Genomic DNA, 17413 nt, shown 5'->3' with positions numbered 1-17413 from the left:
CTCAAGTTCCAACTGTGCAGTTCCCATTGGACACGGGCAATGCGCAGAGCCCCCGAGCTACCCCTGGGCCTAGGAGCCAGCGGGACATGCAGTCCACTTGCAGGAGCTGTGCGGAGCCACCCACTGTGGCCAATCGGACTTTTAGCAGCCTGATTGGAGCTGCCAGGGTCCATTTTCGACTGGCCATTCTGTTCTGGGGTCTAGGACGCTGCAGGCTGGGGCTGCTCCAGTCCCCCTCTTGCCTGGGAAGCTGCAGGCTGGAATTGCTCTAGCCCTCCCTCCCCCAACTCCAGAGCTGCACAACCCTCCTGCTGCTGATACCTCTCACCCTGCCCCCAGGCATGTGATTAATGCATGAATTCTGCTTTAATTGTAGGCGTTAACTGCGATTAAGTAACAGCCATAATCAAAACAGGTTATAAAAAAAGAAAAAAAAATCCACATAAAAAAAGAACACATGAGAAAAGACAATGGGACAATGGACCAAAAAAAAAAAAAAAAAAAAAAAAAAAAAAGACAAATGAACAAAACATATTCTCTTCAAAACACTACAAATCCAAAGAGTCAGGGAATGAACTAGACATCCGCATACAAGTATGAAATGCTATGACTAGCCCGCAGGATTTATTTTTTACTTATGCCTTTTAAAAAAAATGGAATCTTTAGGACAAGGTAATTGTGTTGCAGACTTGTTAAAGAAAAGCAAAACTATTTTCCTGTCAGAGGCAGAAGTGCCAGCTAAAACCCATCGTAACAGCATGAAACGTGAAAATAATAGGATGCAACATTTTTTCAGACCACAGATAATGATTTCAATGAACGGCATGCTCTCTGCTGGCAAAGACAGTTTTTAACCACACAAATTAGTATAATTATAAAATGCTCCAACCTTCTGTTTATCCAGTATCTTCATAGCATAATACTGTTCTGTGGATTTATATTTCACCAACATAACTCGCCCAAATGATCCTGTTCCAAGGGTTTTTTGTCTCTCAAAATCATCTAGGCCAGCAGTATTCTACATGTACACAAAAAAGTATAACAGATTAATAAATAATGATTACAATTTTGGTACACAGAGACACTTAGTGATGGGAAATGAAGTCATTTATCAAAGAGGACAGATTCAATTTCTTCTGTCAAAATTAAAAAACTAGAGGGCTAACTAACGTTAATATAATTTCACACAATGAACCTGGATTGAGAGAATTGCAATAGTGCTTGCATTAAAATAGAAAGGGACTTAATTTATGTTTAAAAATGACGAAATATTGTTATCAAGATGTTATGCAGCAAGCAGTGAGAATTTTGCTGCAAAGAGATCATGATGTTAACAAAAAAAAAGAAAACAAACCTGCAAAAGATTACAGTCATCATCAAGTTTCCAAAATTAAGTGCTAAAGAGAATTCTATGTGGGAATGTGTTGAGGAACTACTATTCATACATTGTCTAGAATTCATATTTGAACACATTTATAAAAGAGATCACCTCAATATTTGAATGCTATTTGAAAAGTCAGTAAAATTACAACTTTTTCTCCAAATAGGAAGCATAAACTATGCACTCTCATTCATTCAGAGGGAAACTTCTCCCTAAAGCCACAGGATTACCAACCAGGAGAGAAATTTCCAAGGGGAATGTCCAGGATATATCAATGTGTTCTGTTACAAAAAGCCAGTTGTAATAGGACATGAGTGGCGAGATTCAAACTATCAAATTGTCAGTGAAAATTTATTTCATAGCAACAAACCTATCACTAAAAATGCTCTTTCCCAAGCTTCTGAGACCAACAACCAAAGCATCTTTGCTGATCTCAACTGCAATTAACAAATAATGGGGTTAAATTCTTTGCATGGACACTCCCTCAACAGTTTTTGTACTGAAAATATCTTTAATTTTCGGTAGCGCCCACCACAGTAGTATCTGAGTACTGGATACCGAACTCATTTCCAGAAAAGCTACTAGTCAGAATCATGCAATGTATTTGTATTTTAAACCATAATTCCTTACCTGAGGGGGGCTTTCCCATTTTCTTAAGAAATCTTCTTTGGCTTTAGCTAGGAACTCTTTCACTGAAAATACAAAAAATGTTCTCAAGTTCAATTCACTAAACATGTAATGCAGCTGTTTCAAACATGTATCTATTAAGTATGGTTTCTTTAAATAAAAGTACATGATAAACTCCTCTTCAGTTCTCGTACACTAAATACTAGAATTACCTTTACTAAACACAAAGCAAGCACCAGCATCTCTTAAGATTTCCACAGTATCTCCAGTAGACCCCTAATTCTTTTGGAATACTACATATTTCTATATAAATTACTTAATCTACTTTAAATCTAATGACCCACAATACTGTACACGCAAGCAGTCTTTAAGGAGATGTTAAGCATTCTCAAATTGACTGGAAAAACCTGCACTTTGCAAATAATCTACATTCACCTAAGGCAAAGTTTTTTTTAAAGTTATACTTTGAATAACCGGAGAACAAAATAGTTCTCATTGCTTTTTTCCCTGCCTCATCTCCTTTATTTAAAGGCTGGTTGCAAGCAAAAGTACAAATTGCACAGCATTATTGCAAGCAAAGACAAAACACAGGATTACAACACGGCACATTAGAGATGCCCACAGTCAGAGAATAAACTTTTAAGGTATTAATTTCCCATTTGAAATTAAAGCAATGTAGCAACAGTACAGTTCTGGATGACTGTTTAAAATGTGCACTAGCATACTGTAATCCAGGATCACTTTTCAGATATTTTAATCCTACATCTTTATCAGCCAAATCAGTGTAGGATATTTTACAGATGCAATGAAAAACAGGCTTTTTCAGTTTTTATTGTTATTCAGAAACATTCAAAGAATCACCATTAATAACTCATGTTTGTTTTGTTTTCTTGGAGTCACTCCACATAACACGAGATTAGCAGTGGTAGGTTGTCTGTATTCATGAGTTTTGCGATAGGTAATTCCTAAAAAAAATGCAACATAATCAAGCGTTTTCCGAGTAGTATACAGAAACTATATTGTCATTTCTGCGGCTAAAAAGAAAATACTGTTTTATGACTGGCTAAAAACAATCATGTGATGAGTCAGGATGTTCCTATTGTTTGCTTACTCAAAGAATAGATATGCCTCATCTATACAGAATATTTTTTAAAATTCCCCTACCATTGCTGTAGTACTGGTGCAACTTCAGCAGTGCTAGCAAATGGTAGGATCCCTAAAGCAGACTAGCCACTGGTATTTTTACCACCATGCCACCTAGATCTGAAGTCAGACAAAACTAGGATAAAAATGCCAGTGGCTGGTTTGCACTGCAGTGGGACCTCCCCCCGGCTCACCAGCAGCTACAGCCACCAAGAGCCAACCCTACCAGACAGGGGCTACCCCGGGCATCGAGCCCCCCAGTTGGCACAGGGGGAGAGGCATCAGTGCAGGGGGAAGTTCAGAAAATCCTCAGAGCAGATACAGTCTTAAAGATATAAGCAATGTTTAAAGCAGTGTTGCCCAACTTCATTGCGCAGGAGGGCCACGTAAACCTAAGCACAACCTTGTGTGGGGCAAACAGATTCTACATATTTTAACAAGATTTAAAGTCACCTGGGTTGATTTACATTTTAAAGTTCAGCTTCTTTTGTATGTATTTACATTGGTTGTTTCTATCCAGTATTGTCTAATTACACATTAGTGTAAACTAAAATTATGTAAACATGATGACAGGACTCTTTCACCTAATCTCATTTAAGGAGCATAATGCATAGGGCTTCCCCTGGCATGAAACTCCTCCTTACTACAAGAGGAACTATGAACATCTGATTTCACACCTGATTGTCTTTGAACCAGTAGGGAAAGAAGAATAAGGCAGTCACTTTTTGACAGTTTTATAAACCTAACTTTGAATTCCATTCAAGTAATCTGAAAAAATATTTCATGTTAATAAAGATAAGAAAAAAAACAAAATAGTTCAGGTTTTTTTTGGAGTATGTGGAAGAACATCAAAACTTATGGAGTACGTAGCATTATTATATAAAGCACCGCACGCACCCCTCTACTGCAGAGCAGATCCAAAAAATTGACAAAATTTTATATGTTTTGTTATTCCTCGCTGAATCATATTCTTTCATTGACATTTTTGGCTTCATTTTATATTATTATTATATTTTAAATTCTTTCATATTTAATGTCACAGAGACTTTATGAACTAGAGCATTTTACAAGTAATCATCCCTTTCTACTCTATTCTAATTATGGAATAAAACATGCTAAATATTAAAAAATATATAGCATTCTGGAGAGAGATTCAAGTTGCCTGAAACATAAGAAAAAATGCTGTTCAACCCTAGAACTCCAAGAGGCCATGGGAGGAGTTCTTCATATAAATCCTCTACCTTACCCTACGTTGCTTTTGGTCTGCTCTCTTCAGAGGCAATGTTAAAAATAGTTTCTTTAAACAAAGTTTCTGGATCCCACTTATTTATTCTTTAAATATGCATATTATAACATTCTTCATATTTATAGTATGTTACAATGTTACATATAGTATGTTATAATTAACTGAAAAAAAAAAGCCCCTACCATAAAAACATCTGGAGGTGAAATTTTCAAAAGCTCTTAAGTGACTTAGGAGCCTAAAACTATATCTACCCTACAGGCTTCTGTGTTGGTCAGGGGAGAGAAGAGAGGTGATCCCTGACCGACATGCTAACAAAAGTCTCTACTGTAAATGTAGCTATACCAGCAAAGCTGTGCTTTTACCAATATAGCTTGTTTAGCACATGGAAGTTGGTTTTACTAGACTGATGAAGAGCTCAACTTTATGAGTATTGCTGCATCTATACTAGTAGTGTTTTGCCAGCATAGTATACTGATATTCCTACACTGGTAAAGCACTTTTAGTGTAGACATAACCTAGGTCCCATTTTCCAGCCCAACCAACACTCCACAGCCCCAGTAAAACACAAATGATTGTCAGTGTGACTTAACCACTTAAATATCCAAGAAACTTTGGAAAATGGGAGCTGGGACTTTTGAAAATTTTAACCCTGGTCTCAGAACACCAACACCTGCATTTAAGTTTTGTAGGTATTGTTTTTTAAATACATAAGCAACATTCATGTTAATGAGTTGATACCAGTGGCCAGTACCAGGAAAATATCATACAAAAAATCACTTTTTGGAGTGCCAAACTGTGAGAAGATCATGTAAAGTGATAGATTTATCAAATGATTACTTTCAAGTTTCCCTCAAGTGCACATTTTAGCCATTTTTCAATGTTATGATTGGACTTGTTTGTTTTTTTATTCTTCATTGTTTTTATAACAATCTGTGACTTTGGCTCTAATGGAAGAATGAGCATACCAAAGGTCTCTATACGTTCACCAAGGGTTTGCAGGAACATCCACCCACAGAGATGAGATGATCAAGAGAGGAAAGAAAGAAAGAAAAAAAGTTTTATGCATTTCCACAACAAACACACAGAAAACAAATTAATTCTAACCTACCCCCTTAATCTCCCAAGAATAGACTCCAGAAAGAACCAATCTTTCCCCACATAGAGAAAATGGATCATGCTATATCACAGAATGTTTGAGTAGAAGGTACTAAAGCAACACAAAAAACTACAACACAACTCACACAGCTAAATGCTTTCATCTAGGAAGAGAAGGTTGCATTAAAAAGTGAAAGTGAAAAGTCATAGAAATAAGCTGTTTGCAAAATTTCTGAGGTGATTGAGTGTTTTTGTTTAAGTTAGTCAGTCCCAACCCAATCATATAACAAACAAATAATAATAAATAAAAACTAGATGTACTGCATTATGTTGGATTACAAGTACTATAATCTTCCGGAAACAGGGGCAAGGGGAGGAAGCTTTGTCTTCCTCTGCAGCACAGGGAACAGGTCACTTGCAGGTTTAAACTAGTATTAATGGTGGATTCTCTGCAACTTGAAGTCTTTAAATCTTGATTTGAGGACTTCAGTAACTCAGCCAGAGTTTGTGGGTCTATAGGCGAGGTTCCGTGTCCTGCAATGTGCAGAAGGTCACATGACGATCATGATGGTCCCTTCTGACCTTAAAGAGTATGATTTTTTCCCTACCCTTTACCTTGTTCTAAAGACTGTTTATGTGAATGGTACAGTGGGTGTTGGTTAGCACAGAAATAGAAGGCAATATCACCAAAATAATTCATAATAAAAATTTCGGTCCCATTATTGCCCAGTAGAGCAACAAACTACTTCAAAACACTGATTTGCATGAGTGAACCTAATTTGAGGTGTGTGAGTGACTGATATTCAGTTGCTCTGTAATAATTTATGATTATTATATGTTCTGTTTGATTACTATATGCATATACAGAGTTAATTCAATAGCAGAATTGTCAGGAAATGCACTCAGGAAGTTGGGGGTGGATCCTAATATACATTTTTCCAGCACTTCCTAGACAATGACATTCATTTTGATGCTCATGCTTGACCAACTGCAGAATTCACCTGAATGGTTTTGGACTATCAGGGCTAACAAATGCCTGGGAAGAGAGAACAATGAATGACTAAATTTAAAAGGACATACTCTCTGCTGGGGTGTGGGAATTGTCAGAGACACTTAACAGGAACAGACTGAGGCCTGGTCTACACTACGCGTTTAAATCGATTTAAAGAGCGTTAAATCGATTTAACGTTGTACCCGTCCACACTACAACGCCCTTTATGTCGATATAAAGGGCTCTTTAAATCGATTTCTGTACTCCACCCCGACGAGAGGAGTAGCGCTAAATTCGATATTAACATATCGGATTACGGTTAGTGTGGACGGAAATCGACGTTATTGGCCTCCGGGCGGTATCCCACAGTGCACCACTGACCGCTCTGGACAGCAATCTGAACTCGGATGCAGCGGGCAGGTAAACAGGAAAAGCCCCGCGAACTTTTGAATTACATTTCCTGTTTGCCCAGCGTGGAGCTCTGATCAGCACAGGTGGCGATGCAGTCTCAAATCCAAAAAGAGCTCCAGCATGGACCGTACGGGAGATACTAGATCTGATCGCTGTATGGGGAGACAAATCTGTTGTATCAGAGCTCCGTTACAGAACACGAAATGCCAAAGCGTTTGAAAAAAAATCTCCAGGATACACAGCGCTGCGTGACAAGCGTAACGGGAAGCCAGAGACTCAAATGGACGCTCATGGATGGAGGGGGTACTGAGGACTCCAGCTATCCCACAGTCCACAGCAGTCTCTGAAAAGTATTTGCATTCTTGGCTGAGCTCCCAATGTCTGTAGGTTCAAACACAGTGTCTGGCGTGGTTCAGGGAACAGCTCCTCAGTTTCTTCCCCCCCACCCCCACGTGAAAGAAAAGGGAAAGAAATCATTTCTTGACTTCTTTCAATGTCACCCTATGTGTACTGAATGCTGCTGGTAGACGCGATGCTGCAGCAGTGAAGAGCAGTATCCGCTCCTCTCCCTCTCCCCCTCCCCGGTGGTAGACGGTGCAATAGGACTAGTAACCGTCCTCATGAATATCTAACATGTTGACATCGAGGCCAACATTGCTGGTTACTCCCAGTAGATAGGACAGAACGGCTAATAACCAGCTTCATCATAGCAACTGGGGGCTTCAGCCCCCTCCCTTTCCTGTGTAAAGAAAAGATTCTGTACTGCCTGGACTGTCATAGCAGCAGCATGCTGGGCTCCTCTCCCCCACACCGCTTAATGTCCTGCCTGGACTATCATCGCGCCGGGAGGCTGCCTCCCCCTCATTTTATGTCACTAAACACTCAGTGTTTCTTATTCCTGCATTCTTTATTACTTCATGACACAAATGGGCAGGACACTGCCACGGTATCCCAGGAAGGTTGGGGGAGGAGGGAAGCAACGGGTGGGGTTGTTGCAGGGGCACCCCCTGTGAATTCTGACACGGAGCAGCTGTGCTCTGATACACTGGTCCTCTAATACACTTGCCCCTTATTCTAGGCAGGACTGACTCTATTTTTAGAAACCATAAGGGAGGGATTGACTCAGTCCCAAGTGAGTCAATCCCAATTTTGCTTTTGCGTTGCGCCCCCGGCCGATTTCAGCCAGGGGCACTCATGATAGCAGCGGACAGTACAGAGGGGGAGAGATAACCGTCATCTCATTGCCAGTTTTCTCCGGCAGTAGACGGTACAGAACGACCGGTAACCATCTCTGCTATCATTGCAAAAGCAAGTGAATGCTGCTGTGTAGCGCTGGAGTATCGCCTCTCTGTCCGCGGCATCCAGTACACATACGGTGCCGGAAAAAAAAAAAGCTGAACGGGCTCCATGGTTGCCGTGCTATGGCGTCTGCCAGGGCAATCCAGGGAAAAACGGCGCGAAAGGATTGTCAGCTGATGTTTTCCCGGAGGAAGGAACGACTGACGACATTTACCCAGAACCACCCGCGACAATAATGATTCAACCCAGAATTCCATGGGGCGGGGGAGACTGCGGGAACTATGGGATAGCTACGGAAGAGCTACCCACAATGCAACGCTTCAGAAATCGATGTTAGCCTCGGACCATGGACGCACAAGGCCGAATTACTGTGCCTAGTGTGGCCGCATGAAATCGAATTTATAATATCAGTTTATAAAACCGATTTTAGCTAATTCGATATTATCCCGTAGTGTAGACGTGGCCTGAGACCTGGGCCTCCCAGAGGTCAAGTGTCCGAGGTAAGCTAGACCTACCTAAGATTCTATGTAAGACAAACGTGTGCAGACCTTTTGTAGTTTTTTTTAAATCCCTTTTCTCTTGTGCTATGCTTTTTTCCTTATGTTAAGATTAAACAATATTCTGTTTTAAGGAGACAATCTGGGTCTCTGTATTCACTGCTGGTCATAAGCTCCTGAATCCTGAGCCAAGTCAGGCCTGCTGGAGTAAGCATGATCAATACACAGGGTACTGCATCCTAGGATGTGGTGTAAGAGTGGGAGAATTGTGGGGATTTCACTCAGAGATGAAGGCATGAGGTCTCACACATTGGGGGTGCACTCAGACACTACAGAAGGGGTCACAGGTACAGCTAGTACTGAATTATGACAATTTGAATTACTCTGCCTTTCTTCCCCTGCCTCTCCCACACAAACACTGAGACATACGTATTTGTTCTTCTCAAGTACAACCCACCCACCCCCATGAGCCAACAAGCCAGAAATTGGGGGTGGGGTGGGGTAGGCAAATTTATGGATAGGATGCATGGAAAGAAAGCAAAAATTAAACTGATCAAAACTAAACACTGAGCGCTACTACAAACATCCCATCTGCTGTGCTAAATGCCAGTTTCTGCTTGGCATTTAGCATGCCCTTTATCTACACACAATTTAATTTCAATTCCAGGGACTGTGATATAATCATTTAAAATCTGCAAAGATAATCAGTGTCATAAAATGAAATATTCTATGAAATCTCTACTCTCCCATTACTGACACAATATACAAATACATACAGAGAATGCACAGGCTAATCTTGTTTCAGAAAATATATTTACTTAGTTCATTCTGTGAATGAATGCTTAATTTTACAGTCCTAGAGCTACCCTTTATACAGATAAATATGAATGTTTTATGAGTGAAACATGGTAACTAACAACTGGAAGAGCGGTATGGTCTAAATAGAGGACTGGAATTCTCCAGTGTTCTAAGTCCAACTCTTACACCCACTCACTCTGTGGTCTTGACCAAGCCATAACCTCACTATCTCAGTCTTCCATCTATGAAATGGGCATAATTCGAAAATGCACGTGGCTGAAGTGTGGATTTGTTAATCCCTGTAAAAGTCTTTGGAGATGAAAACAGACATAAGTGCTAAGTATTAAGATGTCTCCCAGGAGATGAATTAGCTTTTCAATTAATCTTCTCCAAATAGAAACCAAATGACCTCACTCAACTGATAACATCAACAAAAGCAAAATATCTTTGAGTTTTGTCAATGTGAAAGACAGTTGGTAAAAAATAAAACACCAATGCAAGATTGGAGCATGATATGGGCAAGCTAGTCAGCTCATGCAAAGACAGCTCTGTGGCTTCTAGAATTTTGGTCAGGGTCTTCCATGGTGGTCTTTTCTGGAAAGTATCCAAAATTTTAATGGGTGGCTAGAAATAAGTGATATACACATGGTGGTTTCCTAAAGGAAAAACTTCTGTTTAAAAATACTGCCATTTTGAAGTTAGTAAATTATTTTATTTTAAAAGTAACAGAGTTTTAGGCAAACCTGTACATATAGAACACTAGACTGAGAACTACTTAGCAATCCACAAAACTTGCTCTTTGAGCCATGTAAGCCTGGAGAGTTCCTAGTCCTATCATGATAGACTTCCTTAAATTAGTGGGTTTAGGACTCAAACACCATGGTGACTGGTTCAATTTAAATACAGTACCTAAATCACATCTTGAAAATTAAAATATACAAGACACTTACTATTCATATACTGTTATGAAAGATGTGCAGGGGTCACATCAGCAAGTTCCTTAGACAATACCGTGGTAAGAAGTACAGCATTCACTCCAGGCTGCTAGGAAAGGATGCTGGGGTTTTACAAGAATGCTTCCCTGAGAACCTTGCTAGTGAATTCTGTCTTTCGTATCAACTTAGGTATTTTGGGTGCCTCACAAATTTGAAGCCTTTCTTAATCCCCAATTCTGCCTGCCAGAAGAAGTGGTTTATGATCTCTCTCTCTCCACCCCTGTATTGCTCCTGTACCACAGTCCTTTTTGGGGGTGCGGCGGGGGGGTCTCTCTCTCTCATGAATACTTCAGTCTCTGCCTTTCCTAGAGTTACCATTTTTCAAGCTCTAGTGCTCAAGCTTCCCCAAGCAGCAGCAGACTGAAAATGACATAATTCTGGTAAGCTTCAGAGCTGCCCACAAGATTTTAAAACAGCAGCAGTGAAATTAGCCACAGTATTGTTTTAATTTTATTCAGTTGCTGCTTGAAAAAACAACAAGCAATGGCAGGGCTCTGTGGTTATCTATAGCCTCAGAAAGACAGCTAGCTCTGCATCAATTCAGCATTTTGAATTAAGATCTTCACAACTATGGATACATCTTCATTACAGAGTTAAACCAGGCTAGCCTAGCACAGGTGAAGCATCCTCAATGAAAATCCTACTCATGCCAGGCCTGCATAACTGTCTCCACAATAGTGCTGTATTAAAACAGTCTGCTGGGTTCTCCCAGTCCCATGGTTCTCGCAGTCCATGAAACTGTGCCACTTTAAGTATTAATCTGCAGGTTGTGCTTTCTCTCCCGTCTAGCATGGTGCTGAAGGCTGTGGCAGTGATGTGAGAACAATACTTAAAGTAAATAAACTTGTAACTGGAGTTAATTATTACTAATGAAGTTTTGAAGGTGAAAGCAAATAGCATTTGGAAGCAAGAACTTTTAATTAAAATGTCATTAAGGAATTCGGTCTTCAAACCACAAACTGTTTTGTTGGGCACTCAAATGACTTCTCTGCCTGTTTCTTTCCTGTCCACTAAACAAAACAAACAAACAAAAAAAAAAGTGTCATTTGGGGTACACTTTCCAAAATTATGCATCTTATCGATATCACACCACAGATTTACCAAAAGGCTACTGTCAGCATGGGAGGTGGATTTCTTGGATAGCCTTTCTGTTCATATGTTGTAGAAATAGGGCAGGCAAATCTGAGATGAAAATGCTAGCCAGCGTGGATAACTTCCAGTGAAGAAGGGAGGAAGTACAAAAGAAAGTACAGCCCAGGTAAAATTGTAGGTTATGATGAGAGGACTAACAGAACTCAGGCTTGATTAGCCTCCCTTCTCACTGAAAAGTAGGCAGGTTGCAAGCCTAGGCTGAAGTAAAACGAAAGCCCAAGCCTATATCCTCAGCTATGCCAGCTAGCCCAGGCTTAAAGAACCCTCAAATCCATGATGGAGGGTTTTCTGTGTGAATGGACAAGGGTTAGGGACAACCGCCCAGGCTAGAGCGTGAGCTAACTCTGCAGTGAAGACATATTCTATAAAGGGCCAAAAAGAATTGTTTAAAATTCTGCAATAATTAACAGTGTAGCTTCCCTCACTAGTCAGAGCAAACTTGCAGCTTGCCAGTCACAATTTCAAGCTCTGACATAGATGAATGGGACTCTTAAACCAAAACACATACGGGGAATGTCTGCAAGTCACCCATGTGCTGGAATACAAATACAAAACAAAAAAATTAGCAAGAGAATGGCTGGGCCAAGAATACTTCACTGCATATAACTAATAGTAAAGGGATAGCGATATTAACTAATCTAATTACACCATTCTGAACCACCTCAGATGGAAGCAGAGGGCTAAGGTAGGGAGTAAGGAGCAGAAAAAGAGAAAATGTAATGGAAAAATATGAGGAACAGAGAAGGAGAGAGAGGCAAGAGACAGTGATGAAGTAAGGGGGAAAGGAGAATAAAATGGCAGCTTTGCTTTAAGAGACATTTGTTGTACACTTCAGTATGTTTCAACCAGTACCCTTAATAAAAAATTTAAATTTAAATATATTACAAATGAACAGTAAAGATGAAAAAGTGATTATTTTCTTCAGTTCTAACATTACAAAGGATCTAAAACTAAAAACATTAATACTTCAAACAGGATGAATATACTTTATCAAATATTAAAAAGTCTAATCTAAAAGAAATTATATTGGTCACTTAATCCTAGGCTTAAAAAAAAGAAGGCATTCATAATCTAAATGTTGCAACTAGCCCAGAATATTGAGTTGAAGACTTCCTGTGGGAAATATGACTGTCATCAGTTTTCACAACCCTCCCACCTAGCTTTATATCAATTCTCTTGACATCTCAAGCACTTGTTTCTACAATACAGGTACATATTGTAGTGGTGCCCTGGAAACAGCAGCTATTTTTTTTTTGGCTAGGTGATCTCTCTTGGGTGGAAGTTGTTTAAACTGCTTGCCTATCCCAGATATATAATGAATACAAAACAAGCCAATCAGGTTTTCTAGCATAGACAGTAGCATTTAGCAGATAAAATGTATACACAAGTTAGATTAAATTTCTATTTATTTGAGCCATCTATCCCCCCAAATTTCCCACATCAAAAGATGTAGGCCAATGCAATCTTTTTATTTTCTAGAGTATTATACCATCTCTGTACTAAAGGCTAGACTGTCTCTTGAAAATACAGAAATTAAAGAACTATAGCTTGGAGACTTGTTGGTCTGCTGTCACAGAGACCATTATTTAAGGTTACTGTATTAGAGAACATGTGTAAAGACCTACAGGTAGCTGATCTGTGTATGTCACTCAGGCCACGTCTAGACTACCCGCCGTATCGGCGGGTTAAAATCGATTGCTCGGGGATCGATATATCGCGTCTCATCTAGACGCGATATATCGATCCCTGAGCGCGCTTATATCGATTCCGGAACTCCACCAACCCCAACGGAGCTCCGGAATCGACATGGCAAGCCGCGGACATCGATCCCACGCGGTGAGGACGGGTGAGTAAATCGATTTTAGATATTCGACTTCAGCTACATTATTCACGTAGCTGAAGTTGTGTATCTAAAATCGATTTTCCCCCATAGTGTAGACCAGCCCTCACTGATTAACTTCCTGAAAGCAGGTGACATTTGTATCCCACTCCTAACACAGTACATTACATACAGTCCAAATTTACACCTTTCTTGGGATTTATTTGACTGTTAACTTACACAGAGAGAAAAACTTCAGCCAGAACTTGCTTGAGAACTTGCTTGTTTCTCAGGTTGCTCCTTGGAAAACCCCTCTCCCCCAATCCATAGATACCTCTGCCTCAGATAAACACAAACTCTCATATGCGACTTCAAGCTAACAGGACAAGTCTGGTCAGGCTACCAGGGTAAATCAGTATAAAAGCTCTGCATCTCTATGTAGGGTTTCAGCAATTCACATCACGCCCAAATGCTGAAATATCCCTTGTGGAGTGTACTTTTAATCTTTAAAGGAAATGGTTGCCTACAGTGACAAACTGAAGTATTAGCGGTCCGTTTATAGCCCTTAAATAGCACAGGGACTCTGACTTCCTGAAGAAGGAAGTCGTGTAAATAAACAAATTTTCACATTTCTATGCATATCAAGTACACATCACAATTTGTCTTCGTCTACGTGAGAAAGGGGTAGGCAGAAACTAGATAAGGCTATTTATTATACTGTATTGATAATAGAGCAACTACTTTAGAGAGAGAAATAGGATAAAGCCATAGTATGAGACTGTCCTGATAAGAGGAAAGGCATGAATAGAATAGAAAAGAACTGCAAGCTCACATGCTATCCTGCTAGAAATGACTGCTGTTAGAAATATTATCTTGCAAGTGAAACATAAATAAGAATTGACTTAACCAATTCTTTCAAATCCAAATTATCTGCAGGGGACTCAAGGGGATATAAGATGGTGTCTAATGTAGAAGACTGCTCTAAAGAATCTGAATAATATGGAACAGGAAACTTCAGTTATGTATTGTGCCTTTAAATAGCATGATAAGTAGTTACCGGCACTCTTAGGGTATGTCTACCTGGGGATAAAAAGCCCATGGCTAGCCTGAGTCAGGCCTGTGAAGTTTGGGCTCTGGACTGAAAAACTGCTGTCTAGACAGTCAGGCTTGGGCAGGAGCCAGATCCCTGGGACCCTGTGAGGATAGAGGATCCCAGAGTTTGGACTAGAGCTCAAGCCCAAATGTCTATACCGCAACTTTTAGCCTAGCAGCCTGAGTCCCACAAGATCAAATTACGGTAGCTAACCCAGGCCAGCAGTGGCCGTGATGTGGCACTTTTATACCCATATAGACATACTCTTAAGGAAGTGAAGGCAAAGCATTCATAAAAACAAACAGGCCCATGTAAAAACTGTAAGCTGGAGGAAACAACTCTTTTGATGGAGAATATTTAAGAGATGCATGAGTGATTGACTAAGCCCTAGACTTTACAAGAATGCCACAGAAGTACCCTTCTTTCTAGAAAAGAAGAATAACTTTATTTAATGTAACCATTTCTCTCTCATACTCCAGACTAAGTGCAGTGAATTTCAGTATCTGATGACTGGGAACTCTTGACACCTGTGTAGTCTCCTTAGCTGACAGCTCCTAGCATCCACTTGGGAGTTCATCTTGAATCCTACAGTATATGTTTTGATTCAGCTATTTTAGGTCCAATAGCAGGTAAGTGCACCAAGTTCCTCAAACCTGGCTTGTCTGGAACTGACCCCTTCACGGCAAGGAAGTACTCAGCAACCTCCAGAAACAGAGCTCTCTATCTGAAAAGGGACACAAAAACAACTATCCTGGATGCATGAAGGACAATCAGGAATTCTATTAAATATCTCTTTTTTAGTATTGAAATAACCGTTTATCTAACCTGATCAAAGCCCAAGCTGGCTGTTAAATCTGGTATGTTCCTTCTCCATAGGGGTGCATCTCAGAGAAGGAGAAATTGTCAGAATAAGCGTTTGCCTAGTTTTGAGTTTTTTTAGCTTCAGTAAAGGTGCCAAATGACTGTCCAATCTTCCAAAAAGAATAGATAGGAACTTGAATTTAAAATGTTTTACAAGTTTTGAAATAGAAAAGTTATGCTTAGGGCCCTACAGAATTCATGGCCATGAAAAACACATCACAAACCTGTGAAATCTGGTCTCCCCCCGTGAAACCTAGTCTTGTGTGTGCTTTTACCATGCACTATACAGATTTCACAGAGGAGACCAGCATTTCTCAAACTGACCCAAAAGGGAGTTGCAGGTGGGGTTTGCAAGGTTATTTTGGGGGGTAGGGCTGCAGTATATTCTGTGCAGTCTTCATAGCTTGGCAGCTGGAGAGCAACAGTGGCTGGCTGGGTGCCCAGCTCTGAAGGCAGTGCCCCGCCAGCAGCAGTGCATAATAAGGGTGGTGATACCCTATCATGCCACCCTTACTTCTGCACTGCTGCATTCAGAACTGGGTGCCCAGATAACGGAGGTTGCTGATTGAGGGCTCTGCTTTGCAGGCAGCAGCGCAGAAGTAAGGCTGGTAATACCACACCATGCCATCCTTACTTCTGCGCTGCTGCTGACAGCAGCTCTGCCTTCAGAACTGGGCACCCGCCCAGCAGCCGCCACTCTCCAGCTGCCCAGCTCTGAAGGCATTATTGCCACCAGCAGCAGTGCAGAAGTAAGGGGAACAGTACTGCAACACCCCCTACAATAACCTTGCGACTCCTCCCAAGAGTACTTTTTTTCGGATCAAGATCCTTACAATTATAAGACCTTGACATTTCAGATTTAAATAACCACAATCATGAAATTTACGATTTTTAAAATGCTATGACCATGAAATTGACCAAAATGGACTGTGAATTTGGAAGGGGCCTAAGTTATGCTGTTTCAACTATCCTACTCACCAAAAGTGACATTCACTTGATTTGGTCTTCACCAAGCTCTGCTCTCTCTCCTTCAGTCTCTGTTACTGCGTTCCCCCTGTCCATCATGCTGTCATCAGCCTTCTTGTGATTTCGCATCTGCTCACAGCCACAGCCCTCTCTTCTCTGCCTTCTCTTCCACTGATTTGGCTGTTGGCTCTCTCCACACCTCATTGTTCTCCACACCTCATTGTTCTCCACCTTTGATTCTTTGTCCTCTCTCCCATAGCAAGGTCCATCCTGCCACCCCACAGCCCAGGTTCACCCCCAAAACCCATGTCTTTTGCTCCTCCTCTTATGTTGCAAAGTGTCTTTGGTGAAAATCCATGACCAGACTGATTCCGTATACTACAAATTCATTCTCTCCTCCTTCTCTTCTTCTATCTTCTTAGCTAAACAACTTTCTTCAACTTAACTGAATCCCATGTCCTCCATCTCAGCTGTTTTTACTACATCACGTTTAACTCACTTCTCAAACCCTCCCCACTGTCTTCCGGCCTCTGCTTCTCTCCACACAGGATCTCACCAAGAGAAAACTGATAAAATACATCGTGACCTTGCCCCTCACCTTGGCTCACCTTCTGTTTGATTAAAAAAACAGAAACAAAAAACAAAAAAATAGTATTTTTCAATTCATCTCATACAAGTACTGTAGTGCAATCTCCTTATTGTGACAGTGCAATTTACAAATGTAGAATTTTTTTATATAACTACACTCAGAATGCAACAATGTAAAACTTTAGTGCCTACAAGTCCACTCAGTCCCATTTCTTCAGCCAACCACTAAGACAAACAAGTATGTTTACATTTACGGGAGATAATGCTGCCTGCTCATTTACAATGTCACCTGAAAGCGAGAAAACACGGTTACTCACCTTTGTAACTGTTGTTCTTCGAGATGTGTTGCTCATATCCATTCCAGTAGGTGTACGCGCCGCGCGTGCACGTTCGTCGGAAGACTTTTACCCTAGCAACTCCAGCGGGCCGGCAGGTTGCCCCCTAGAGTGGC

The 17413-nt window shown here is 40.6% G+C and overlaps 1 protein-coding gene across 3 annotated transcripts in view; it reads right to left on the bottom strand.

Annotated features, from left to right (window-relative positions):
- Nucleotides 1-17413, bottom strand: part of PRKACB (protein kinase cAMP-activated catalytic subunit beta) — a 118264-nt gene that overhangs the window by 31235 nt on the left and 69616 nt on the right. For all 3 annotated transcript variants that reach the window (XM_032798853.2, XM_032798852.2, XM_032798854.2), the window contains exons 2-3: nucleotides 2012-2073; nucleotides 890-1018 (exon numbers count right to left, since the gene is read on the bottom strand). In XM_032798853.2, the coding sequence (XP_032654744.1) occupies nucleotides 890-1018; nucleotides 2012-2073 (191 nt within the window). The remainder of the gene's footprint in view (nucleotides 1-889; nucleotides 1019-2011; nucleotides 2074-17413) is intronic.

The sequence above is a fragment of the Chelonoidis abingdonii genome, chromosome 7 (genome assembly GCF_003597395.2).
Source record: "Chelonoidis abingdonii isolate Lonesome George chromosome 7, CheloAbing_2.0, whole genome shotgun sequence".
NCBI lineage: Eukaryota > Metazoa > Chordata > Testudines > Testudinidae > Chelonoidis > Chelonoidis abingdonii.
This window is presented reverse-complemented; position numbering and strand designations above follow the sequence as displayed.